The sequence below is a fragment of the Serinus canaria genome, chromosome 1, assembly GCF_022539315.1.
Source record: "Serinus canaria isolate serCan28SL12 chromosome 1, serCan2020, whole genome shotgun sequence".
NCBI lineage: Eukaryota > Metazoa > Chordata > Aves > Passeriformes > Fringillidae > Serinus > Serinus canaria.
The window spans coordinates 23,884,053-23,911,749 of NC_066313.1; the positions used below are offsets into that span (position 1 = coordinate 23,884,053).

The 27,697-nt window shown below is 45.7% G+C and overlaps 1 protein-coding gene across 1 annotated transcript in view; it reads right to left on the reverse strand.

Annotated features, from left to right (window-relative positions):
* Window positions 1-4,317: 4,317 nt before the first annotated feature.
* Window positions 4,318-27,697, reverse strand: part of ARHGAP31 (Rho GTPase activating protein 31) — a 60,637-nt gene continuing 37,257 nt past the window's right edge. Inside the window, exons 4-12 of the mRNA XM_009102566.4 lie at window positions 23,186-23,268; window positions 22,462-22,569; window positions 20,662-20,807; window positions 19,169-19,367; window positions 17,286-17,410; window positions 14,823-14,882; window positions 13,361-13,981; window positions 12,725-13,035; window positions 4,318-11,837 (exon numbers count right to left, since the gene is read on the reverse strand). Coding sequence (XP_009100814.1) covers window positions 9,378-11,837; window positions 12,725-13,035; window positions 13,361-13,981; window positions 14,823-14,882; window positions 17,286-17,410; window positions 19,169-19,367; window positions 20,662-20,807; window positions 22,462-22,569; window positions 23,186-23,268 — 4,113 coding nt within the window. The 3' untranslated portion in view covers window positions 4,318-9,377. The remainder of the gene's footprint in view (window positions 11,838-12,724; window positions 13,036-13,360; window positions 13,982-14,822; window positions 14,883-17,285; window positions 17,411-19,168; window positions 19,368-20,661; window positions 20,808-22,461; window positions 22,570-23,185; window positions 23,269-27,697) is intronic.

Here is a 27,697-nt window from a genome sequence, read left to right on the forward strand (position 1 = left end):
GGTGTTTTGCTTCAGACCTTTCTGCTCCATCCAAGTCTGGTATGATTACAGCACTGCATTTAATATAGAGGAAAATGCTGTAGGATTTTGAAGGAGAAGAAAAACTGGAAATACTTTAAATAGACTATTGCAGTATTAACTGCTCCAGCCAGTTGCAAATGATACCATTGACCTATTACAAAAATGGCAGCTCAAGTCAATTCAGTTTGGGTTCTTCAAATTTGCTTTCTGCTTCCTAAGCCTTTCCCTCCCATTGCACTTTATGATTTGTGTACTAAAAAATAAAAGCTGTGACCGAGTAAACCAGGCAATGGTGGATCTGTGCAGAAGTGCCAAACATGCCACAGTGCATCCAGAAAAACCCAGTTTTATCTGCCTGAACTATGGGGGAAGGAGAGGATTGGACTGATGACGGGATGATGTTGATCAGGGCCATGAAAAATCCTGCTGAAAAATCAGAGAAAGCTGTGCTGCTGAAGGTTAATTCCAGCCTCTGAAATTACCTGAGGTGCCAGGGAAAGGGTGAGGAAGGGATGGAGTCTGTGACAGAAATGGTGGTGACCAGGCTTAGGTGTCAGCTGAGACTTGTAAAGAAATCCTGGTCATTCTCAGATGTTTAGATTGCTTCCTGAAGGCATGGATGTATGTGGTCTCCAGGGCAGACAGTATGTATGTGTGCATGAGAACTGCTGGACTAAGACATCCTGCTAAGACAGGATGAAGAAAAAAAATTGCTGCAGGTGAAAATCATTTGGTTTGTTTGCAGATTTGCTCTGTGTAATTATTCTCTACAGGTGTGAATATTCACAGTTCTCTCGTGGCAACAAAAGCACACTTCAATTCTCTCATGGAGCTACCAAATGTATTTTTAGATTATTAGATTACTGCAATACTCCCAGCTCTGAGAAATCAAGAGTCTCACTGAGAAGCACCCTCTGTACATAGCTGAGGGACTGCCGTGTCCTCCAATCCCAAAAGAATCCCACATCCTCGGCTGCTGCCCTCCCACACACACAGAAAGGTAACCTGGTGTTTTTCAAACTGCTGAATGTTTGTTTCTGGCAGTACTGAAAGTGTCTGTTCCTTCAGGCAACGGGGCATTGTGGGGCTGCCTTTGTGTATTTTGTGCCTGAATCCTCATTTTTCCAACGAGTTTTCCTGCCCCTTCCTCCTTTCCCCTCCCTTCTTCTGCATGAGACCTCTTTGCACAGACCCTTTCAGGCTTTACCTTGCTGGTTAATATATGACTTACAGTGGCCATTTTGTGCCATACTTACCTCTGGCTACCCACCTCACTGGGAAAACTAGGAACCAGGCTGACAGGGGTGTTCTGTACCTTCTGACGAGGGTGATTTATTCCCTTTCCTGCTCACTGCCCTGGCATCTTAGTTTTTCACATTCCTCACAACAGGGACTCATGCCAAGCAAATGTTCATTGGAACCAATGACCTAAAACTAGCTCCTAAATGAATCCTCCTCCTCCCAACCCTTGGCAGCCCTGCCCTCCTTGGCAACTGGGGAAATCCCCTGCAACGTGTGGTATGCTGGGAACCTCCTGCGAGAGCTCTCCCTGCAATCTCAGGCATCTTTAGGAGATCCTGCTTTGGGAGGAGTGGATTATGACTACTGAGGCTTGATCCTCAACAGGAAAAAAGGTGAGGGTGTTTCTGACTTGCTTCTGAGGTGAAATTACATCACAGGCAAGGTCATGTGCAGTTCTTGCACGATCACCAGCAGAGATAAGCCCTGCAAGAGAGACAAGTGATGAGCAGTGAGCTGCTCTGGCTACCCAGGGCTGTTGCTCACTGTGAGCCAATGCTGGGCTTCTCCATTTTTCCCAAAGCAATGCTCACCTTTATCAGGGTACTGTGGCTGGCACAGAGGCTGGAGACTGTAAATCCAAGTCACCCTGTAAATAACCAGCCTAGTCCTTTCATACTGTCTGATCCTTGATACTTAAAATAAATTATCTCACAGCGGAAAAAAAAAAAAAAAAAAAAAAAAAAAAAAAAAAAAAAGTAAAGCAGTTTGTTGCCACTATTTTTTCTGATTTCTTCTTCCTGATCCCTGTGAAGAAAGAGGAAAAGAAAATGTTACCTGATATTTTCAGACTGGTTCAACTTAATCTCATGGCTGTTGGGTGTTGGGGTTTTTTTTTCCTTTTTGGGTTTTACTTATCTAGAAACTTCCTCTGTTGAATAATCATCATGTGTGTTATTCTCCTTTCTCCAGTTCTGGTTGTTCCCATGTTTGTGTGCCTTGTGGTTCTTTCTTAAGCAGCTACAAAGTTTTTTTTGAAGTCATTTCCTCTCACTGAATTCAAATAATTCCTGGTCTTTTCAGATAAGGAATTTAAATGACAGAGAAATGTACCTTCTGCAGCAGATGTACTATGGAAGAAAACAGGTCATATTTTAAGATGGATCTGGTCCCAAATTGCAAACATAATTTCTAGGAGTTGTCTAGGTTTGCAAAATGTAGCTCATCTCACACTGCAGTCTGCTAAAAAGGCATACAAAAATATGTTTAATTATGGAGTGGGGCAAACATTCAAGTTTTAACACTCACGCTGTGTCTAACTTCTGGGGGCATCAGGACACGGGCAGATCTGAGCTTTGCAGATCCCGTTCATTTCTAATCCTCAGCACTGAAACTGTTCATCCTTTACCCTTGTGGTGAGGCACGTTCTTTGAATAATTTATCCTGTCCAGATGGAAAATGAACTCAGAAATCTGAGTTCATTTCTCTGTCTTGGCTGTTATAATTCTGTTCTTTTTGTTGGTGGTGGTGCCTTGTGCCAGCCTCCCTTCCCTGCACTGCCTGCCTCGCCTTTGCTGCCAGCTGACCTTTAGCCCCATCCAGTGGGATACCAGTGGGATACCAGTGGGATGTCCTGCTGCCAAAGCTGCTGAACTCCTGTGTTGCAATGGTGTTGTACGAGACACCAGTGTCAAATACTCCTTGGTGCTGGCTAAGGTTGATTCCTGGTTAACAGCCAGGTTGGAAACTTGCTTAATCCTGGTTTTGGCTTAGCTGAAAGTATCCAAAATGTCATAGCTGAGGCTTCCAATACAACCTACACAGGGTACTGCCCTGAGTCAGGCAGGCAAAACAAACTGGCTGAAAGAGTGTTCAAGCACTGCTGTGTGTTTGAGCACCCTGATTTAGGGCACAGTGCCAATGCAGCAGGAGCAGGTCTGCAGTGTCCCTTTGGCCTAATTTTTGTAACCATGGGAATGCTGTGGGGCAGTCTGAGGTTCTCCCCTTGCCTTATGGCCAAGTCATTGCGAGACTCTGTGGCACAAAGAATGGGAAAATACTGGTTCTCATACAGCACTAATAATTGGCTCTGGCTAACAACAATTCCAGAGTTCAACAAACATGGTTTTCTCTCTCCATTTGTATGCCAGTTGCCATGGTAAGCAGGAAGCACAACCCAGGCATTTTCCTAAAGGGAAACTGAAGTCATGAAGGAGGTAGGAAAGGGAGTCAAGCCCTGAGTTCAGCTGCTGAGTAGGAAAAAAAATATTTCATTTAACCTGATGATTCATCTGCCTTTTAGGGAGAACAGTGATCAAGCTGCACTGCAGATACATCCACTGAGGCTACAAGCACAAAACACCCCTTTTTTTTTCCCCCTCTTTGATCCCAGAATGTAATAAGGGAATAATAACAAAATTAACTTCCATGCTACAGCTCAGATGAGAGCCAGGGAACTAAATTAATAATTTGTTAAAGTTCTTGCTTGTCCTTTACAAAGACACTTCAACAGAAGTGCATACATGATGCATCAGCAGCCTTCATAGTAACTTCTGTTCCAGCCTGACTTCTGCTGTACAAGAACTGGGATCACAAAGTTTTTTCATACTCTACTCTGTGTTGCTCTGCATTATCACAGGCAAGGCAGAATTGTGCAGGAGATGTGCTAAATATGAGGACATGGTTGCACATCACTGAAACTTCAGCCTGGTAGAACTAGCAATGGTAAGAGAAAAGATTCTTTTACCCTTGAAAATTGTAAAGCATTTCAGATAACAGTAATTTCACAGAAATCTCCAAGCCCTCACTTAATTTTCAGACCTGCAGAGCAACTGCAGCTCCCACAACCTCCAATCAGAAAAGTGTGTGGCCAGGGCCTAACCTTCAGTCCCCACCATCAAAGCCCACACAAACACAGATCAGTGCCCTGGCCACTCACAAAACTAAAGAGGGGCTCAAACTCCGTGTCAGAGGATGAAAAAAGTATTTGCACTGTATTCATAAACCAAATTCAGAAAAAAAAAACAAATGTTCCACAACATCACTAGGGCACAGATGTGTTTTTATAAAAACTCCAGTTTAATCTCATGGCTGAGACCTGGCAAAACATCTTTCTTTTGTGGCTGTTGTTTTCTTTCTTTTTTTTTTTTTAACAATCACGCACAGAGGCAGGCAAGTCCACACAGAGAAAAAAGCTTAACAAAACTGCAGTTCATCAGAGCTAGCAGAAAAAATAATCACAAAACCAGGGCCAGTGGGATGGAGACAGTCCTCTTCATAGTGTCCAGCTTCCAGCCCTTCTCTTGACCTGGCAGCAAATAATATTCAAAGGGGACTACTGCCTGCAAGCGCAAGATCCAAGGTCTGGACTGCTGTATGGAACCCTCAGAAAGTTCTTGCCTTCTGCCATCCTTCCTTTCTGGGGCTGGTAAAGTCCTACTCCATCTCCAGTTGAACTCAGTGGGAAGTTTTCCATTCCTTGCTTGGAGCAGAATTAGTTATCACCAAGCCTTTACATCAGTTAGGAGCAAGCAAAGGTTAAACAAAAGAGCGACCAGCTGCAGCTTCTTCCACATCCCTAGAAATTTTTATTCTTTTATTTCCAGAGATGGAGAGAAGCAAAAAGAACAACTGCAAAACCTGGGCATGCCTGAAGGGTTGAATATGCTTCAGTAGATTGTCTGCATTTTCAAGGCCTGGTGGAAAGCTAAATCAGCCCTTGAACTCTGGTCTCCCCTGGTCTTGTCCCTCCTTTTCCAGGACAAGATCCTTCTCAGGAAGGCACATTCAGGCCTTCTGCCCACCACAGATTAACCAGAAATAATTAGCTACTCTGTGGGCAAAAAGCCACTAGGTCTCACACTCTCAGTGCTGCAAATGTGCAGCAGAAAGCAGTTCCACGCATCAGCCCAAGTTTCACAGATGTGTAAAATACTATTTAGGCAATTCCTTCATGTTAATTACACTTCCTTTTTAAAATACATTTACATAGAATGATCTTTTATATATATATATATATATATATATAGGTATATATATATATATATATATATATATAAAATTTTAAAATATTCACCAGTACAGTACAGGTTTTTCAGAATCCATAAAGAAAGAAAAAATATATTTTGATTGCACCATTTGGGTGCTGGATGAGGGAAAATATTGCAGACTTCACAGATGCTCTCTAATAAAGACTTAAGTTCCTCTGAAGCTCTAAAGGTGAAAAAATAAGTACTTCAGTCTTTCTACAATGATAGCATGAGATGGACAGCCCAGAGGAGTGGGGTTTGTAAGGTAAAATATAACCTTCATTTCTGTTTGCTCTCCTGCCAGTGAGGCAGCTCCTACACAAGCTAACATTTTCCATGTCCCTTCTTTCCATCAGGGATTCTCACCTTTGCCAGCTCAGCCATTTCACTCTGAGCTAGTTTAAGAGAATCTGCACCAACCCTCTGACTACATGGGCAGAATAGGTGAAATTTACCCATTCTTCTTCCACTTGTAAAAGCCCACAAGCAACACATGCTGGTGATATTTTGTCATGTCTGATACTGGGACCATCTGCAAACTGGGCAACAGACTTTGCTTTTCATTGTCTCAGGAGAATTGAAATTTACTGCAGTGTCTCTGAAGTGGTCCTTGTGGAGCTGCAGATGATGAGCCAGTCTGTTTAGGAAGGTCCTTTCAATAATACCAAGAAAAACCAGCTTTGCTCACCTGGGCCAGACTCATCTCCCATAAATCCAATCTATCCTTCTTCATAATGCTTCACAGATAAACAAAGGGAAAACAGAAACAAAGCCCCCAAACAAACAAACAAAAACAATTAAAAAACAAACCCAAAACCAAGGAGAAAAAATGCAAGAAATAAGAAAATCCTTTCTTAAAGAGACCAGGTCTGACCCTGAAATTGACACTGGGGATAGCTTGGTAAAGCTGGATCTCAGGAAGCTCCTGCCACCCAGCCAGGACCATTCAATGGGAGGTGGCATCTGTCTTCTGGCTCTGTCCAACTCCCAGACTCTGGTCCTTCAAGCTGACTGCAGGTACCATATCAGCTTGGGTCCATCATCAAGCTTTACAGACTCTGCAGAAGGCTGAATCTGCAGCTGAGGACAACAGGGCACCTTGCAACTAAGAACATGCTTTCACCTTTGCAGGACATGGGGCTATATTTAAAGTGCTGCGGATACATCAGCTGGAGATGAAATTGTAGATAAGCAGTGGGATCAAGCTTCAAAATAGAGATATCATTGCAGCATCTTTGCTTAATTAAAATCCAGCACCCAGACCTAAGTTCAAATTCTGAAATATCCTTAAAAGTATAGTCTGGATACAGATCTTGCTTGAGGCTGATCTTTAATATCAAGTAAAGATTTCTAATAATTTTCCCTTGCAGGAGTTTCACCACTTATGCCAAAAGCGCTATTACTGACTGGAATGCTGTTAAGAGTTGAGACAGTGTATTATATACAAATTGCCAGACCTCATTTCTTGTTCATAGATCAGCTTATATGAGAATAAGGAGGTGAAAAAATGGTTGTAACATGCCAAAGTTTCATCACATTTTCTTTTCCTTCTGATGCATTACTTTGTGAGCTTCTCTAGCTCCCTTCCAGCTGCCTTGGCAGTCAAAACTTCTAGGACCTGAGAGACTGTAAGTCCTTGTCCAAAGTAAACTCCTTTGTTGATGCCAAAAAACCTGGGCATCGTTTCCACAACTTTTACTTCCTCTAAAGCCTTACCAAATACCTCGTATCACACCTTCCCTTTGTCAGTAACCCCGCCATGGTGATTAAAAGCTTTCTCAAGAGGCAGTGACCTGTACATGCAGTGTGGAGCTGTGCTAATCATGAGGAGCATGAAGGACTGGAAACTCCCTAGTTTTAATAAGAGGCTGCACAGGCATATTATGGTCTGGGAGTAGAATAATACAATTGTCATGAAACTGCATATTCTGGGCTTGCTGTCCACAGCTTGCCCAGATAAAGCATAGGCTGCTGCCTGTGAAAGAACATGGACCCAAACAAGAACTCCAGGCTCTCATCTGGTTTAATAATTTCCCTCAACAAAACTGACAGCACAGACTTAGTTCTCTGCTCTGTTCCCATGTGGTGCTGTACACAAATAAAGAGTGCAGTGGGGAGGATCAAAGACTGCGGCTCGTGACAAGGAAAAGCCCTCTTGTTTTTCACATTCCCTTTGGAAATGGAAGGAGAAAATTCTGCTGAAAATATATTCCTTGTGTTTGTGGGCCCATAACTTCTCAAAAATACTCTGGCATATCTCTCCTTTTGCAATCAAAGGGTTCAGACAAAGCACTGCATGGGGGGCTCCAGGCCCTCCAACCACAATGGCACTAATAAAGTGACGCAGTCTGTACAGACTAGCAGCTCATGGGCTGAGTCTACTAACCACTGGAAATTGCCAGTACTTCACAAAAGAAAGCCCTAAACACATGTCTTTTGGGAAATTCTGGCCGACACTCATTGTGGTGGCTATTGCACTTCCTAAGAGTTTACTGCCTAAACTACAGCCCATCACAGCCACCTGAGGGCCTGCAGACTCAGACATCTCCAGGAATGATGGCCCCTGCAAGCACATTACAGGGACAATCTCAGTGCTGGCAGCAACACCTGTGTTCCCATCTCCTCTCTAGGCACCAGTGACACTTAAATTGCAGAGACAGTACAGGCTGTACCTGACTTTGCCATCGCCCACAGTCATAGATCAGGCAATAGATGAACCTGTGGTGAATGCAGAGTTAGAGGCTTTATAAAGGAAGCTTTAATTCTATTCCCTTGGCAGCTGTTGCATATCTGAACACATATTTGCCTGTAACGTTAATGTTTCCTTCAGGAGAGAGTTTAATTCACTTCAAATTCCTCTCTCAGGACTTGTTCATGATCTGTTCTGCAGTCCCACAAATCATCCTCTTTACCATACTCTTAATCAATCTGAAAGCACTGAGGTCCAGGGAGGTGGCAACCAGCCACACCCTCAAAGAAACAGTGTAAAATCATAGGAGAGGAAATTTAAATGGAGAAGAAGCACCTGGGGACCTGGGGACAGGCCACACAGTGGCAATGAAAGGCCAAGGGTCAAAGATATGTCAGACAGGGTGCAAGAGGGCAATAGCCCAAGGACGTGGAGATAAGAAGATCCTCTTGCTTTTGTCTGCTGTTGGCAGTGTGGAGCTCAGCTGGAGACAGCTGCAGAGGTGTCATCTGGCTTTAAGCCGTGATGAAATGGTTGATACTGGCCTTTGGTGTGACCTTGCCTTGGCTTTCACTGCTTTCAGCCTGAGGGGTCTGTACTGCTGGGCAGCCAGCTGCTCACTCATTCCTCAGCCACACCCATCTTGTGTGCCAGGGAAGGACAGACAGAGCCCACAAAACTCGTGAGCAAGACCTGGAAGACTGAAAGAACAGCTAGGCATTTCCTGTCCAGCTGCTTTCATTCCAGCCCTTGCACAGGCTGGAAAGAGCACATCTCTGATGGAAGGAGAGAGCTGGAGGCAGCATCTTGAGGTTGTATGTTTATCACTGGAACATCCTTGGCTGCCTCACGCCCTGTATGATTTGGTCATGCCAGCTTAACCTTCCTCTTCAGCTCCTCTTACCCCAGTCTCCTGCACTATTTACACTGTGTAAATCAAAAAGTCCTTCATCGGTGTCTGGGAAACAATGGTAGGAGTTCCCAAACATCTGGATTTAACCTTCTCAGCAGATGTTGTGCCCCTGCACCCTGAGCTGCAGTAACAATGTTTCTTCTCAGCTCTATATTGTAATTATACAGAGATTTACCTTTCCTTTTTTCCATAGGGAGGATGAGACTTTCACAGGGCTTGTTAGAGAACAGGTGTGAGAAATGCAATTCCCTGGGACTGGCTTACCATAAAAAAGCACAGACAGTGAGGGACTAGGCAGGAGCAACAAGCAGAATGAAAAGCAAGACAAAGATACCATGACCTTCCATAGCAAAAGCTTTGCAGGAAGCCATAAAGGATTCAAGTTCATCTTGCACAGAATAGTTTTAACAACAGCAAAATGGCAACAGAGTTGGTCTTGGACACTCCCATTCCAACCATCACAGAGAAGGAATAGGAGGAGCAGCTGCTACTCAATCTGCCTCCCACTTCGTCCATCCAGAATCACAGAGCGCCTCTGGGGCTGGTAGAAGCAGCTGGTGGAGGTCTCCAGTCTCTGGCCATTCTTGGGGATGGTCATTTTGTTGCGCAGCGTCACCCCCTCAGGTGCTGTCCGCGCGGGGTCGGACAGATCGCCGCAGATGGGGCTCAGAGAGGTGCTCTGCGTGGGGCTCCTGATGGGTGACAGCAATACCCTGGAGTCTGCTGAGGACGTGGGGTGGTCCATGATGGGGAAAGGGGGACTGAAGAGAATCAGACTCTGGGGCCTCCCAGGCCTGGATCTGTAGGAGGGTTTGGAGAACCCTGATGGCCTCTCTATCTTTGAAGACTGTGGGTTATCTCCAGCTGCCTCCCCGCCAGAGGTGCGCTTCCGGCGCAGAACAGGGGCATCCAGAGCAGGGTGGTGACTGGACTGAGATGGCTCCAGTGGAGAGCCCAGGCTGCCATGCCAAAGGCAGGCTGAATCCTTTTGAGCAGGGTCACTGTTTTCTTTCTCTGCTTTGGCTTTCTTCTCCGTCAGCGGGCTCTTGGGGGTCTCCAGGTGGCTCCATGCCACCCGTGGAGCTGGCCTGATGGCCTGCTTGGCTTCTGATTCCTTTTTCTCAGCAGCTGGAGCAGCATTCTGAGCCTGCAGGGGCTGGGGGATCTGGGTGTACTGAATCTTGGGCGGTATCACGGGCACTGCTCTAGCCTGGCACATCTTTATCATGAAGGAGGTCCTGACTGCTGACACGCTGACGGGGGCAGAGTTACGACGGCCGGTGGTGGCGTGGGCCACTGCCAGGTAATCCAAGTCTAGATCCACGGGGGCATTGAAACGAGACCCCCAGGGAACAGCCCTAGTGGCAGCAGGGCAGTGTGTCGGCAGAGATGGGACAGAATCACTGCTTTTTACCTCCTTCTGCCCATACAGGAGGCTCCCAGGGGCAGATGGCATGGACAGGCTCTCAAATGTGAAGAAATCTGGGGCTGGGAGGAGTGAATCCAAGTTGAGGGATGAAGGCCTGGTCTTCACTTTGCGAGGTGTTTCTTCACCTTTATTACTCAGCTGTGACTCAGCAGCAGAACACAATGCTTTGGTGACAGTCTCTCCTCCCAGGGCAGTGTCCTGAGAGATGGATAATTCCTCCTTTGTGTTCTTAGTCTGTGAAGAACTGCCTGGGCTATTTTGGTACGGCAAAGACGACTCAAGCTTTGGGCTCCAAGGGTTTTCTTTGCTCACATGCACCTTCTTTCCCTCTGTCTCCAAAAGAGGGACTCTGGAGGGTCCTGCTTTCTCAGCTGGTGCTTTCTCCCTGATAGGGGGATACTCAGGTTTTGAAGGCTCTTCTGGAGGACTGGGGCCGTACTCATCTTGCATTGCTTTGCCCAAAGTAGAGGGGGACATGGGTTGTGTTTTGGACAGCTCACAAGTCACTGAATGCAGAATGTCACTGCAGGGCTGCTGCTGGTCAGTGGCATCTATGAAAGAGAAGGGGGTGGTCCACAGACTCAGCACTGTGTCTTTGCTGTCCAGGGAGAGGCTGCGGCTGAAGCGTGGCCTCAGAGAGAGGCTTGTCTCTGCTCTCTGCCTCTGTGGGTGAAACTCCTGGGTCGTCTTCTCCTGAATGTCCTTAAAGGTGGGGGAATGGAGAGGGCTTGTAACCCACTGGTGATCCTCCCAAGGCTCCACAAGTTCCAAGCTCTGCACATTATCTGTCCAGGCATCCTCCTCATCCTGGTCAGCAGCATCCTGGGTTCTGCTAACAGCATTGCCTTCCTTCATCTCCTGGATTCCAGCTCCACTCAGTGCCTTGGAGGAGAATGTGTCCCTTTCGTCAGCAGTCATTATCTCATGTTTCTCCCTCTCAGTCTGGACTCTGGTAAGACTATCCTTTTCCCTCTGGAGCTGGTAAGTGCCATCTTTTTCTTTCCCTGATTCTGGACATGCTCCTTTGGAACAAGATAATCCATCAGTAGTGGCAATCTCACTAAGTTCTGATTGACCATGAAGCTTCCAGTCCGGGGTAGGAGAGAGACATTCACTCCTGCTCTCCCCCATTGACTGGTGGTTCTTTGGAGTGGCTGAGCCTGTGGGAAGAGTGCCCAGTTTAGGTAGGGCTGAGGCACCACTCTGCTGTGCAACTGCATCAGACTGGCAGCTGGGGAGGCTGTCTTGTTGCTCCATGCCACTGGCACCAGATAGAGGCACCTGATTTATCTGTGGTGCTCTGCTCTCAGCTTTCTGCTCAGCGAGTGTTGGGCTCTGCCCTGGGCCAGAGCAAAGACTATCTGTTTGTTCTGAAAAGGAGGATTCAGATATTGGACTTGTCTTGGGAACAGCTGCTGGCAACAGCAGGAGCTCCTCTTCAGGTTCAATGATTTTCAGTTCCTGCTGTATCTCTGGCCACAGCGGTTCTAGAAGGGCATTCGCCGGGTCCTCCTCAGTCTGAAAAACAGAAAAAATGGGAGCTCACAACTTCCCAGTAAATACCCCTCCATTTTCCCCAAACAGCCTTCCTAGAATAGCCAGGCTTCTGGATGAGCAGGCTCAGGGGTACAGAAACACAGACACACAGACTGCTACCAGTTCAAGGAAGAAAACACTTCTATAAACAAGTGGGTTTATGGAGGAGAAGGTCTGAGGTGCAGCCAAAAGGAGGCCTGGACAGACACTGAAATAGTGAGCTGAATGAGAAGCTGGAATGTTCCAGCCCATTTCTCAGCAATTCCCATTCAGGCTCGCTTGGCCTTACCAGAGAAAATGCATTCCTAAACTGCACACAAACTCAAATGAATAATCTATTCAAGGAGATATGCCAACAGATCTTTAAATAGCTGTCCAGAGATGAGTATCGCTGTAAGAAACTTGGTGAAAAGACTTTGCTAGAGATACAGAGGAGGCAAAAAATAGTAAGAATTTAAAAAATAAAATTGTGTGTAGAGAATGGGAGTAAAAAGGACTGTTCAGGCTGTCCACGACAAATGGGACAGCAAAAATAGAAGGGGAATTCAGAGACCACGGGTCAAAATGTTCAGACATCCAGACAGTCTCACATCTGGAGAGTCTCAGAGCAGACAGATGATACAGACTGAAATTCTACAGTTACAGGAAAAGATGACCAAAAGGGGACAGTAGGTAGTTACGTAAAGGTAAATCACCACATGGAGATTTCACAGAAGTGAAATGAATCAGTACATGGTCAATTATTGGTGCTGCTTGGCCAAAGTTACAGATTGAGTTTTCACAACTACAGACACACAATGAAACTTAAAACAACCTCCCAGTCACCACCACAACACGGTCCCCCACCTTTCTCATCCCTTCTTCCTTACCACATCTCTTAGACGTGATCCTTCCTCTGTCTTAGCCATCTCAACCTCCTGCTGGTCACAGCTGCCTTCTGAGGAGACATCCTTCATCTTGAGCTGTCCTTGCTCTGCTTTGTCTGCTGGGAGTGGTCCCTTATGGAACTCCAGAGCTGGTGTTTGTTCCAAGGTGGGACTCTGCTCTGAGGACTGCTGGGGGCCGCTGGTGCTGCTTGTGCAGCTGCTTTGCCCACATGTCTCCCGATTTTCTGCTGCTGGCTGTGGTGTTTCTAGGGACTCAGGTTTCCCAGCTGCCACCAGCTCCTCAGGATGAGAGCCTAGATCAGAAACACAAATGCATGTAACTACTTGAGACTGAAAACTTGTGCCCTGGGACAAAGCAGTGCTGCCAAGAGCCAACACCAGCTAACAAAGCTAGAGAGCTCCCTCCAGGCACAACCAGATGTTTCTGGGAGGTCACCCACCTCCCCAGGCTGCAACAAGCACCACCCTGACCTGCTATCAAGTCAACACCCACCCTGCTATAGGTTAGTTTCTTTCCTGCCACAAGCTCAAGCTGGAGAAACCTCCACACCACCAAGGTGCAGGGCACTTCCAGCAGCCCAGCTGAGGATCCATACTCCACTCCTTAACACAACTTACCTCTGGATGCTGCCAATGGCAGAGTTGGCCCCGGCTGTTTCTCCTTGCGCTCCGCTGCCTGCTCTGTCCTTGTGTGGGTCCCTGGCTCCAGAGCAGAGGGGCTCGTGCTCTCCACCAGAGAGGACAGCTCCTCTAGACTGGAAAGGGAATGCTTCTCCTTGGCAGGCAGGCGACAAGGTGTGCTGTTGGTGCTGATGACTGCCGATACCCTCAGCGGGACAGAGACAGCAAATGGCTCCGAGATGTTCAGGGCTTTCCTCTGGTGATAAGGAGAGGCCTCCAAGGGAAAGAGGCTGCTTGGGAAGCCTGACTTGGTGGCTGTTTCAGAGGTGTAGAACATGAGAACTCCTTTGGTTGAAGTCTGCTCATTTTCAGCATCCTCTGCTACCCGGAAAACCTTCAGCTGCTCGGGGGGTGACTTCACCTGCGGTGTCCGGGGAAGACCTCTCTCCCCACCCAGCTCTGAACTTCCTTTGGCCCCCATGGCAGATCCTTCCCGCTCCCACTCATTCTCCTTGCTGAGGTCGTATGAGCTGCCCGTGCCTCCCGTCCGTATCTTGGTGGGAACAAAGAAGCCTCCAGTGGTCACTGACCGTTTGAACCTGCTTTTGTCATCCTCCCCTAGAGACGGGAACAGAGGAGCGAGTCAGTGGGAAGCAAAGAACTAGCAAACAAACTTCCTCTGTGAGGAGCCCTCCTCAATCCCTCCAGGGATGAGTCCTACCCTGGTGAACACTCAGATTTCGCCAGACATTTGAAGCCAAGTGGCACTGAAGGCTTTCTATGCTCTAGCCTAGGGCTTCCTTCAAAACAGGCAGGCAGCACAGGGCTGAATGCTCTCCAGTGGAGATCAGCTCAGACTTTTATTAGACACCCTTTCTCATCAGATGCAGCCAAGTCTAAGGCTGTCACATAGTGCCCACAATGCACACACCTGGCTTTGTCACCTTTTTGTAAGCTTTTTTCACCTACAAATGGGATCTTTGTGCCCAGAATAACCAAGAAAGAAATCAAAGCAGTCCAACTGCCAATAAAGGTGCAGCTAAACACAGAGATAACTCTCAGGTGGATGCACTGAGATAAACAACACAGAAAAGAGTCAAAAATGCACACACACAGAGGTGGGGATGCCCATCAGCAGCCGTGGCATAAGTACACGAAGGTACACAACTGGTGAGAGAGACACAGACTGCTCATCCATTGAGGGTGGTGAGACACTGGAACAGGCTGTCCACAGAGGCTGTGGATACCCCATCCCTGGAAGTGTTCAAGGCTTGCTCAAGTGCTGGTACCACCTGGCATAGTGGAAGGTGTCTCTGCCTGTGGCAGGGGTTTTGGAACTAGGAGATTTCTAAAGTCCCTTTCAGCCCAAACTGTTCTGTGATTCTGTGATCCATGCTGCTGAAAATGCAGAGCTGCAATCCTTCCCCCTTCCAGTACAGGCAGGCTATGGATGTCTCACCTTCCACTGGCAGGGAGCACAACGAGTCCATGCTCTTTGCAGGCCGGATAGTTGCTTTTTCTGTGGAAAAAGAGTTTTAGGAGCAGGTATCAGATCCTGTGGCTTTGCAGGCTTCAGCCCATAAAGATCAAAGGCTGCATACATATAGACAGGCATGCCACGCAGACATTTTCCATTTCCAAGCATTCCCTCATGTATGTACCACATGGCTTATTACCCACAACACTTGTCCACACAGCTGGGGATCTGCTAGTGCTAACAACAGCTTTGCACCTGCTGGACATGTGGAGAGCTATACTTAACCCAGCCAGACACCACCTCCGCTCTGAAGCAGTCAAGCATCCCTAAAGCTGTCATGTGCCACTCCCCTCCCCGACTTAGTCAGGCTATTGGTTGTGGGGGACTTTTTAACTAAATTGACATAAATGCCTTATCACCTCTCATTCCTGATAGCAAATGTTGGGTTATTTTTATGTTGCACTCCCGACTCTTTTGCTGATGTGAGCATACCCTGCCTCCAGCAAGAACTCTGGGAAATTTCTGAGGGCAGTGGACAACCTATTTTGCTGGCCATCCTCACTGGACTTGCTTGTCCAGAAACAAGCTGTTATTTGTTACTATACACTCTACAGGTCTGTTCCTGAGAGGGTTTGGAAGCTTGTGGCTGTTACTGCTCTGAAAAAGGAAGGGAGGTGGGGAAATGTAGCTGGCAAGGAAGACAAGTTAGTCTCTGGCAGCTCAAAAAGGGTCCAAGGAGATCTGGAAAATGTCAGAGAGTAAAGTTTGCTGTTTACAGAGTTGCACAAAGTAGGTAAAGCAGAAAGTCAGCAGGCTTGTTGGACTTCATTTGTTTATATAATTGAGGCTTTTGGCTCTGACTCTCACATGAGCATAGGAGAAACTCCAGCTACTTTTTACATGTATATGGAGTCCTGGCCACTTTTTACCTTCATAAGACGTGATGTCTTGAGCACTGTTTCTGTTTTCCAGGAGGAACAGAATTCAAGCTGGGGAGCTGTGTAAGCCATATTTTATGTGACTTACAGATTTGTGTGCACAGACTCAAGCTGTGCTAAAGCATGTGCTGAGTTTCAGCAGCAACTTCATCTGTTCCCTCACATTAAGCTGTAAGCAGAGAGCACTGAAAAATGTAACACAGCAGCACAGGAAGGCACTGCTTCAGTGCTGAAAACTCTGCACAAGGCTGTGCATTTGTGTGTCCTGCTGGTGAAAATCTCCAGCCCCCTGTCACTCAGTACAGTCCTTGGAACAAGGTTCAGCCTCCACAATCACTGGGGCTGCCATCATTCCTGGGCCTCCTTGGGTTAGCGCTATTTTGGCACAGAGTATTCCTTATCAAAGTGACAAGGTGATCCCATGATCAAAATAGGATAGAGAGCTATTTTGAAGTCTGTCATGGCCACACTGTGTGAGGCCATCTGTACATGCAAAATGTGGGGAAGGCAGGGGTCCAAAAAGAGCTGGGTCCAGCATTTGGCTTCACACTCATTTCTGATCTGAACACAGCCTCTCTTCTATGTGGTGTAGCTAATGTTGCCAATATTAAGTTTTATTTCAAGTCTTACAATCTTAGGCAGTGGTCCTCCAAACACCAGCTCCTGAAGTCATGAGATTATATAAAGAAAAAATCCACTTTCATCTCCCTATAGAAAACAATTCCTTGGCTTGGAGATACTAAAAAAAATCTGGAACATATAAACCCAAAACATTTCTTTATTCAAATTTTAAAGGGAATGCTTTCTTTTTAAGATTATGATTACTTTTGAGTCAAGTTCATGATTTTTAGAGCTTGAGTCATCATTTCTTAACACTGGGAACTGGCACTGCCATGTGATTTTCTAGGAAGCAGAGTGTTTAAGAGATTGCAGCCCAGGAGAGGTTAGAACTTGGGATTACAGCCAGAAGAAAACACAGCTTCTCTCTTGTAAATTCTGCAAAAGCAATGGCTTCCCTCAAAGTGCTGAGAGCCAGAGCTGAAGGCTCTCCTGGTGTCTCATTTTTCACAAAGACACTGAATGCAGTTGGTTCTTTAAAGTCCTTTAGTGGAAGGACAGCCTGGAAGGACAGCCTAGAAAGACAGCCATTCACCCAGTGCTATGTAATGAGCCTCGGGAGACAGAGACTGGCTGGGCTGGAACAGTGGACTAATCCAAACCTACATAACATTTCCTAGTCCCCAGACTTGACAGCTGGACAACAGGAGCCCATTTATCAGGTACCAAAATGCAATATTTACTGTAACTGTCTGTCCAATCCTCCTGGAAGGTGTTTCTTGCCATCACAGGAGGATGAGATGTGCAAGAAACAGGCAACAAGCACGACCCCATTAAACTATCTCAAGTCTATGACATTAGTGGCAAGTGGATACAGGCTGTGCCATGCTACCAACAGCACAGGAGAAAGCCTCAGAGAGAAACATTGAGCTGTAAAGTGTGTTCTTACCAGAGAGCTTCTGTGCCCTTACAAAGACACTCCCATTTCGACTCAGTTTAGACTTAGATTCTGAGCCAGAACGGCCCAGATTAAATATTGACTTCCATTTCTTGGACTTGGTGGATAATTTCCTCCTGGAAAGAAAAAAAGGCTCAGATGGTCACCAAACTTTAGAGACTTTTGCCTTTTTAATACCCTCCAAAGGCCTCTGAGCTGTCTCCCTTCAACACTTTCCCTTTTTTTCTTCTCACACCTCTTTTAACCCTAAAGCATGCAAAGGTTAGCTATACAACCAGCCCTTGTTGGCTGCATAGGCATCAATCACTCTGTAAATGATTTATCTGTACTGCTGATTTAACTATTTCATGGATGGAAAGACACCTAAGCCTTCAGATAGTTGGTTCTGGCATCATGCTACAGCAACAGTGATTGAACAATCAACCATGCTTGGCTCCAGAAAAGAGTGGTTTTCAAGGCTGCAATAAAGCAAAGAAAAATTGCCTTTTTAACAGGTTTTAATGACACAATGTATGATAAATTCCAGGGAACTGATGGAACTGGTACCATTTCTCAGTGCACAAAGCTATGCTTTAAAGACCATGTCTTGAGGCAAAAAAAAAAAAGGGATTCCTTGATGAAAACTAGCTATTAATGCTTCTCAGGCCAACCTTAATTTAATCACAGGTGTTATATATGCATGTGCAAGTACAATGTACTAACCAAACAGGAGGAGGTTTAAGGGAATTAAATCAATTTCTCATAACCCTCAGAGGAAGTGGGACACCAGTTCCCTGAGTCTCTTTGGAAATCCCAGCTTTTGCAGAAAGAGGCTTCTTGCAATTTTTTCCTTGTATACATATTTCTTTGTGAAGATCTTTTTCACTTCCTTCATTCTCATTCTGACTCCTCCTTCAATCTCCCCATCTTTCAGAGCAAGAATTCTCTTAGCTCCCTGTCCTGCTCTCCACATTGGGCTTTCTATCCCCATATTTCTGCTTTTCTTTCTGATCAATACACAGAGAAGTACAAATCAGTTCTACAAAGGGGATTAATATTTGGGGATAGGACTTTTCAAATGAGAAAGGAGAAGACACTCTTGAGGGACAAACATATTTTTGTCTTAAGCTGGTTATCTTCTTGCCAATATTCTGCTAGATGACTCTTTTTTGCTTTAATGTATCAAGTGCCAATAAATATCTTTGTTCTGGTGCTTTCTGGGTCAGTAGATTAATGAGCCTCCTGCTGCAGAGGCTATAATCTATCTGAATCAGGCAGTAGAGTGGCCATATATTAACAGTTAGATAGACCAATAGATAAATACTTATTCTGGGCAGCTGTGCCAACAACTGCAGCAACCTCAGCTGAATTCAGACTCTTCTCCTGGCATAGACATAGATGGCATAGGTGCCACTATGTAAATATCTCTCCATGCTGGGAGTGAAAATGAGCCTTCCTGCTTGGCTCTAATTCAGAGGAACCAGGAGAATGAAGAATCTGGTGCAGGTCAGTGGCACCAGGCATGCCCTGGACTGGCCACCAGCAGGTGGAACTCGTAGACGAGCTATGCCCCAACCTGCTCCACGCTCATCCCGTGTTTAGCCAACTTCTGAGCTGACACAAGGATGCAAAGGCAATTCATTCCTCCTGCAGGAAGTCTGTGAGGTTCTGCCCCGATGGAGAGAAGAAACCTAGTGGAGCTATGAACCCAGCATCTGAAACGCTTCTCAGGAGCAGCTCAGCCTCTTTTGAGGACACTGAATTTACTTTTGTAGTGGCAGTAGATTCAGACGAGTGCAGGTGTGGGGGTATCCCATTAACAGAAGGATCATTCCCAATCCCGCTGGGGAACCTGCACTTTTTTGTTTGTGCTTTACACTCCTCTTGGCACTTACTTGCTGTCAGGAAGGTCAACAACTGTGTGGAAGAGGGACCCAATTACAGGCATGATTTCAGGCAAGCTGTTCTCTCTCCTCTCCTTCCGAGCAGGATGGGATGTAGACAGACTCCGTGCCTGGGCCTCTTCCAGGCTCACCAGTTTCATTGGCAGGGAGGCTGAGGGGAGGGTCAGACTTTTCACAACTGATGCACTCTCTGAAAAACAAGAAAATACATTCCAGCTTGGGGTGAGGAGAGAGGAGAGCAAGAGCTTCATGACTTTATTTGACTGGAACACCTCCTGTGGAGGGGGGAAAGAAGTGGCACGTGCAGGGAGAAAGGCTTTTTGTCAGATAAGCCTTTCAGCTCCCCAGCAACCTTATCCATCTGAGTACATTCCCAGCAGGGGCTACGCTTGCCAGCCAAAGGCTGTGTTGTGTGGATTTGCTTCCTCTGCTGCAGACACTTCTGTATGAAGGAGGTGTCTCTGAAAACCACCAGGATTCACACATTCCCCTTACTCCTCCCTCACTCCCTTCCTCCATCTCACCCCCACCCTCCCCCGATTTTGGAGTGGTTCAGTCCCTGATCCCAATTTGGTGCCTAGTTCTTTCTCTCACTTCCACGCCTTTCTCCTTGTCTTGTTGCAGGACAGGGAATTGTTCTAAAACCCAGCATTAGTTGAACTTTTTAATCTATTTCAGGGCCACAGAAAGCAGTCTCACTGATAGTCCAAAGTGTCTGTTTATGGGGGCAGGGGCAAAGCCCTGTTAAGGTTAAGAATGAGCTGACAAAGGGCTGCAAAGCAGAAGGGTGGATACTGCCTGAGTACTGAAAGTATCAGAAGTCTTTTGAGATTGTAAAATGGGAAAGTGCATATATCTACAATTCTGTGAGGTCACTGTGGATCCATGCCTTCTCACTTCCCAGTCTTTGCCAACAAAACCATCACTAAACAGCAAAATCAGCACCTCTGAATACTATTGATGTCCCAGAAAAAAAAATACATCTCATTTGTAAAATGGCCTCAGGAACAAGCTGTAAGTCTTTGGAGCGCAAGATTAATTTTTTTCCCAGGAGTGCCTGGGAGTGTGACCTCTGACTTGGGTGGAAATAGTGGCTGCAGGGCAGGTATTGTTGGTATGAGGAATTGTAACTGGGGGAATCTGACAGAAGAGCTGAGACTGCGGCTGATGGCTCAGAGAGAAAGCTTAGACCAATACTGAGAATCAATCAGGTGGTCTTCCTTTTGGGGAAAGGGTTAAGCCACAGGAGATCATGCAGAAGATGAGACATAAGGCAACCTGAGAAAACACTAAAGGAGGCTTGTATTGAAAATGAAAATGTTGAAGATAGGGATGAAGAAGACAAGAGTAATGAGATATTGGGCTCAAGGTGTCTTTGGGGAAGTCTGTGGTGATAGCAAGGGTTGCTGTGCCTGTAATGTTAGTTGAAGGAGAGCTGAATGACATAGCAAGTGACACGGGAAGTGGCTCAGGGAGGTTGCTACCAATGTTCTCTGCAGAGCTGGCTTTCCTGTTGTTGTTGAAGATCTGATCCACGTGGTTCAGGATGAACTCGATCACCAACTGCTGCACTCGCACCTCCAGGAAAGCTGCATCCCCATTGCAGCCAACTGCCTCAATCTCCTTTGACCTGCACGAGGAAAGAGGGGTACCAGTAGTGAGCATTGCCACACACAGCCCCTGGCAAGGACAGACCAGATTTCTTCCTGCAAGCAAGGCAACTGGGATGATTTCCCCACTCTGGCTCTACCCTTTCCTCACCTTCCCTCACAGGCCCTCATCCCTTCTTTGTCTTTTCACTCTTTTAAAAATTATTTTCTTTGATTTCTTTGCCATCTCTGCTGCTTCCTTTCCTGAATGTGCTATTTTCCCTACATGGCTTTTACATTTTTCAGCAGGTACAACCGTGACTCTCAAGTTCCATTCTTCTCCCTTTTTCCCATTTTAGCTATTTCAAGGCTGGGAGCCTTCAAAGGCTGCTTATAGATCCCTACTCAATGAAGTCCCTTAGACCCTGCTCAGGTCTCCCGCATGCCAATTTCTGCAATACTTCGCTGTGTGCCCCAATAGTTTCTTCTCTGCCCCCCGCTATGCTCCTACATTCTCAATCTTGCTCTCAGCAAAGGAATATTCTTTATCTTGACATGCTAAAGTGTTGCTGAAGAAATTATCTTTGGGCAATGGATCCTTTGAAAAGTTAATGACTGGTGTGTTAGATAACAGCTTGGGGCATTGCCAAGAGGATAACCCTCTGAGGAGACTGCAGTTGCATTGCTTGCTCCTTTCTTTTCCTCCTTGGAACTTGTACTTATGAAAGACTGCAAAGGAAAACCAGACCTCTTTTTTTTTTTTTTTTTTTTTTTAACAAGGACAGATGTTAGAATGAAAATGTCTCAGTTGTCTCAGTCGTAAAGTCCCAATTTATGATATTCAATAGAGTCAACATTTGATTCATTTTCAGAACCTGCTCTGCCATTTTTGGGATTCAGAAGGGTGAGATAACTTTTTAGAGCATGCTTTCGAGGCCTGTACCTCTCTAGCCAACATTTCCTGCCAGCCCAGGGCTACCCTGATGGCTCTGCCATCACCCCTCTCCTGCCCAAATGCAGTCCTGGACTCTCCTTGCATAGTTCATTCATCTAAATGCAGGGGTATTGGATGGATGGAAAGGGAATTTTGACAAGATACAAAAGGTTTTTTTTTTTTCCATATGCTCTTTTTCCTTGTTCTGCTTAGCTCTACAACATAGCAGCCAAACCCCTGCCTGCATCTAATCCAGGCTTCTTCACAGCAGAGTGCCAGGCACAACAAACACGAAAAACTAGCTGGTGGTCTTGAGATCTGACACTGGCTGCCATTTCAAGCCCAGCAAGCTCATCTCAATTTTGCACAAGCAGATCTGGGAACAGGTCTCTAGTATCATTGCCCTGTTTTTCTCCCTTCTGATCTTTGCTGTCTCTCACTGCCCTGCTGCAGAAGCACTGGCACCATCAAAAATTAACATTCCCAAGTGATGAGTTAAGTCCCCGTTTCTAAATCTCTGCTCAACATTGCAAATAACAACTTTTTTTAATAAGAAACACACAAACCCACAAGCTTCCTTGGACACTGACAGTAAAACCTTAGATTATTCAACCTGGAAGAAAAGCTGTTTACTCTGCTACACTCTCTAGTTGCTCAGCTTTTCCCTGTCTTTGCATTTCCCTCAGGTCATTAAGCTCAGATGCTGCCACTGCCCTTGGAACTCAGCATGCTGCTCTGGATTAGAGGAACATCTAGTGTACCTGAGGAGGTTTGGAGCCCACACCAAGGCCAGGTTTCTGGTGTGCATGTTGGTCATGTTGCTGAAGGAGGCCAGGTGAGTCAGGTGCTTGATCAGGTATTCCAACGTTCTGCAGTGGTTTCACACAAAGAAAGAAAAATGTGTCACGTTTCCAGTGCCTGCCTGCTGGCACAGGGGGCTCAGAGCCAGCCCTGTCCCCTCCCCAGGTGTCTGCAATGCCACAGCAGAGCCCATGGGGCAGAGGAGACACAGCACCAGCATCTGCATGGGATGGCAGTGAATACCTGGACAGCTGAGCTCCAGCTGGGGTGGCCAAGGGTGGGACATGAACCAAAGTATCCTTAGCATGATGGGAGCAAAGAACACAGGAGATGGGTGGAAGTGGGAATGGGATGATGCAAAGGCCGAACTCTTAGCTCTTGCTCAAGCACCTCCAGCAGATCATCTTCTTACCATACCCAGGACACTGCCAGGGGTGCCACAGTGGTCATACTTGGGGAAGGAGGATGGTAAGACTGCAGCAGGGACACCTTGTTCTGTCTCTAACAAAGGTTTATTCAATAATATTTAAATGCCAGATAAAGTGTTGCTAGATTTGGAAATGGTGAGTCAGCTTTTGGAAATTGATTTCTGGAAATGAATCCTAGAGCTATTTCAGGCACTATTCCCTGATGAGGGTGAGGTCACCATGCTGATCATCAGCACCTCTGTGGACACAATCTTACCTGTAATGTGATGGTGGGAGCTCCTGGATGACATTTTGAATTCGTGCCAGCTGCTCATCCTCGGGGAAGCGTGACACTGCTTCCTGCAGGGACACAAGGATACAGTACACCCTGGCAATGGCCTCAGGGGAAAAGGAAGAGGGATAAGAAGGGTCACAAGAGACACCCTGTCTCAGAGGAAATGCTCTCTGGTTACCCTACAGAGCTATTGGAAGAAGAAGTTTCTTTGTGTCCCCAGCACAGCAGAGATTTCCTGCACTGTTATTCCATGTCCATACATTCAGACATGGTGGTCAGTATTTATGGGAGAGGGGCAATCAAGGACTTAGACCTTCATTTACAAACTACAGGGGGGTTTTTGGCTTGTGTTGGTTTGTTTTGTTTTGCTTTTCATGGGGTATTTTTTTGGTTCTTTTCACTTTTTTTAACTTGGGTAATGATGGATAAAATAAAAAGAGAGGAGAAAGAGAGAAGTGAAAATAATGGAAAAAAGCAAAAAGCAATGACACCCCCCCAAATATAACCTGTTAAAACATGTTTTTCAAGCTGTGTTATGAGAATACCTTGGATATACATGTTCTGTATTCTTCAGAATAAACAATATTTTGACTGTCATAATGACATAGCTGAGGGGATTATTTTTGTGGGCTTGCATCTTTCCTGATGGAAGAACCTGTAGCAGAATCCCTGCCCAGCAGATTAATAAATTCTTATACTCAGGGTTGGACAGAATCAAAGTTATACATCTCAGTCTTGAGCAAATCTCTACAGACCAAGAGCTCAGAGAGCCATGAGAAGCTTTTTTCAGCATTCCTAGGAGTTCACTGCATTGGCATTCATCTGTTCAGCTATTCCCTTTCAATATTTCTGCTGGGGGAGGACAAGCCACCAGCCAGTCCAAACAGTGCATGGCTGTCTGGGAACCTCCTCCTACCCACCCGACTGCTGCTGGAGGTTGGAGCAAGTTCAAAGCAAGATGTTGTGACCCACACAGCCATCACAAGCTTTGCCTCCAGACAGATGTCAGCTCTGCCAGGGGAGGAAAGGAAGGAAGCAGCCCTTCCCAAGCCACCCATCGCTTAAACATCATGAACCTGAAATTACCAGCCACCGCTAGAGAAGCATCTTCCTGCAGCAGCCACGACAGCACCCCCCGTGACGATGCTGGTTTTGTCACTGCCCTCTTCCCTGCAGATCACTTCTCATCTGCAACCATCAGCTAACCAAACACTGCCACTTTCCAGGCCAGAGAAGTGATGGCAGATCAAAACAAGTGAGCTCACTAGTTAGGTATATATGAGATTTGGCTTGCCCAAATTAAAGGCATTTAACTCCTTCTAGTGATTTTACAAGTGTCTATGGTGCCTTAAAAAAACCAACAAAAAAAACTACCCAGAAATCTGAAGCATAAGAGCTCTTGTAATCTTAACACAATGTTTCCAGTTGAATAGCCTTGTCCAAAAATGGAGACTGAGAGAAATAAAAACTTTAACTGGTGCACCTAAATCATTAGATTTCAACTAGATTGTACACAATATTTTCTAACCTGGTGCATATTTTCGTTCTCATAGCCAACCTTCCAGGTCTCAAAGACCTAATGATTGGACAGCAAGTGAATACCAGCTTCTCTGAGGTCATGACCTGTTCAGTCCTCCAAGCCACATGTCTGACCCACACGAGCTGTGCTTTCAGACCTGAGGAGCCCTCCAAAACTGCAGATTACAGCAGCAGAATACAGAATTCAAGGAAGAACCAATAATTCAATTTCTTGCTCATCTGTTCATCACTGTATGAATTTATGCCATTTAAGATTTTTTTTAAACTCCGCTAGTGATTCTGGGAGTCCACAATTCATGAGCCCTTGTTAACGAGTGGAATAAAATCCAGAGAGGGAAGGTAAGCTTCGCCTCCTAGAGCTGGTGCCTCTATGCCCAGGCTAGAACAAGCCAAGCAGAGTCAACCTGTCCTGAGAAACAACCATCCATCACTAGGACACAAGATGGCAATCATTTAGCAAAAATTTATAGCCAGTGAGGTCATGACCAGGATGTTACACCTGTGAACTTGACATAGTGATGGCCAAGAGGACAACCCTTCCCTAGTCATTAAGAATTTGACTTTCCTTAGACAGAAATCTCTGAATCACTGTGGTGACTCAAAGTGCAGTCTATCCCAGCTCAGAGCCATCTCTGGCTCAGTCAGGCTGGGATTAGCATGTGTTCTTCATTCCTACCAGCACTCCTCTGCTGAGGTACAGCTGCCACTGTTCCCTGTTCAGACACCCCATGCACACACACGCTCCTAGTGGGTTTTCTGCTCCTTAGGGAATTGGTCTTTTTTTCTTTCTTTCCTCCTAGTATCTGACTGTGCTTCCTGTCAGCTGGGTTACCAATTATAAATCCCTACTGAGCAGGCTTACATGAATAATGGATTTTGTGGCTAAGTGGAAAAACTGAAAAGCCAGAGATTTTCAAAAAAACACCCTTTTAGGTCAACCCAAAGTGATAACATTTTGGGAAGCTGGCGTAAGATCTTAGAAAACAACTGTTCGAGGTTGACCAAAAGCATCACACTCAAACATTAGTTACAGAAATTATAATTAAAATTTGGAGCTATTTAACCCTTTTCTGAAAGACATGTTATGTAAGTTAGATGTGTTGATGTAACATTGAAACATTTCCTTTAGAAAGTACTTGTAAAAGAAACACTCAGACAGTTACAGAAATGTTTGCCCTTTTGTTTTTGAATAAAGCTATTTACCGAATGTATCTACTGAAAATCTGCAAGTCATCATCCCAAAACTTCACTTTTCAGCAAACATTCTTTCCTAAAAGAAGTTTCCATCTAAATCTTAATGTTTCCTTTAGAGCATTTTTTCTTCCATAAATCAGTAGTGATAGCCAGGAAGACTCCGGCCAAATGGCTCCAACAAGAATGAGACTCATCAGTTACAGTGAATGGCTGAATGATACCCTGCATTTTCAAGATCCTATTCATCCTGACTGTCTCTAGCAATCCTATCCCATATCCTCAAAATCCTTATATCCTGAGGATACAGGTCAATTTTTCAAATCTGCTCAGGATTTTCCTAAAGATTTGACTATACATCACCTTGAAACAAAGACTAATCTTACTTAAAATTTGGAACAGCAAGACACCTAACATTACTGCATGGCTGTCAGGCAGCACAGCGAGCCTCTCCCACCCCAAAATCCCAGCAGAGTCATGTCCCTAACGGCTACCTGACTTCTTACAGCAAATTCCTGCTTGGCTGGCCCATCTGACTTTGCCCCACAGCAAGCAGCCCTTGCACTGACACCTCTTTCCAAAACAGGCAACAGGGAGACTTTGGAGAGCATCTCCTCGTGAGGACCCCATGGATCTCTCCCAGTGCCTCCTGTGCCACAGCAGTGTCACTTGGAAGTGCTTGATTTGGGACAGAGGCAACTCGGACAGCAGCACCTGATTTTGCAGAACCTCTTCTCTGCAACATCTGACATTTTTGGCAATTGCTGTCGCCTCCTCCTCCCAGCAAATGGGAAAGAGCAGGATGACAGAAATTCTTAACAAAGGACGGATGTTTCTAACACTGAGAAAACAATCTTTCCCATCCCCCACACCAGTTATCTTAAGAAGTTGGTAAATTCTTTTAGCTGAAAGTGCATACCTTCAGCACGCAAGATTTCAGCCTCAATGATGGAATGTAAATTTGCTGGTGTCATAAAAAACTGAAAGTAGATTTAGAGTGCTAAGAAACACACAGCTTTAATAACAAGCGTAGCTTGCTGTGCCACCTTTTAATAAAATATTATCTGTCACAAAAATTAGCCAAGTCTCTTAAAAATTCAGGCTTTGTGGTCTTATATTTCTGCTCCCCCGCAGTCTGCTCCTAAGCTCCAACTGTATCCACGTATAATCTATGGCTGTTTTCCAGAATCAAGTAACTACTCTTTGAATTGTAATCTCTTTAAACATAGTTAAAGATTTCTGCTTGGCCAGTTGCCACCTTCCTCTGCCATTTGTATTTATAATGTGATCATGATGGACCTGATATGCCGTATCTGGCATAACCAGTATCCTCGTCTGCAGCCCTACAAACAGTATGAAAAATGTGACAGATGCAGAAAAGTTGATGCTTTACACATGGGCTGGGCAATCAGTTTGTGCAGGTGTCAGGGACAGTTGGAGGGACAGGGATGAGGAAACCTCACCCCTGTGATTATGATCACAAGCCCAGATGAGCCAGAAGACTCAGTGATGGACAGTAATGAGGAAAAGAAAGAGAATTAGTGCTGGAAGGAGGTGCACAATGGGGAAAAAAGAGGCAGCAGGGAAGCAACGCAGTAAAAAAATGAGCAAGATGAAGGGGAGGAAACAGCAGACAAACTGAGAGAAATAAACATGAAATGGTGAAAAGAAACAAGGACAGGGGAAGAGAGCCAACATGAGATGCGAAGGGAAGAGCACTGAGAAGTGTTTATATGGATAGATGCACCAGAAGCCAGGACATTG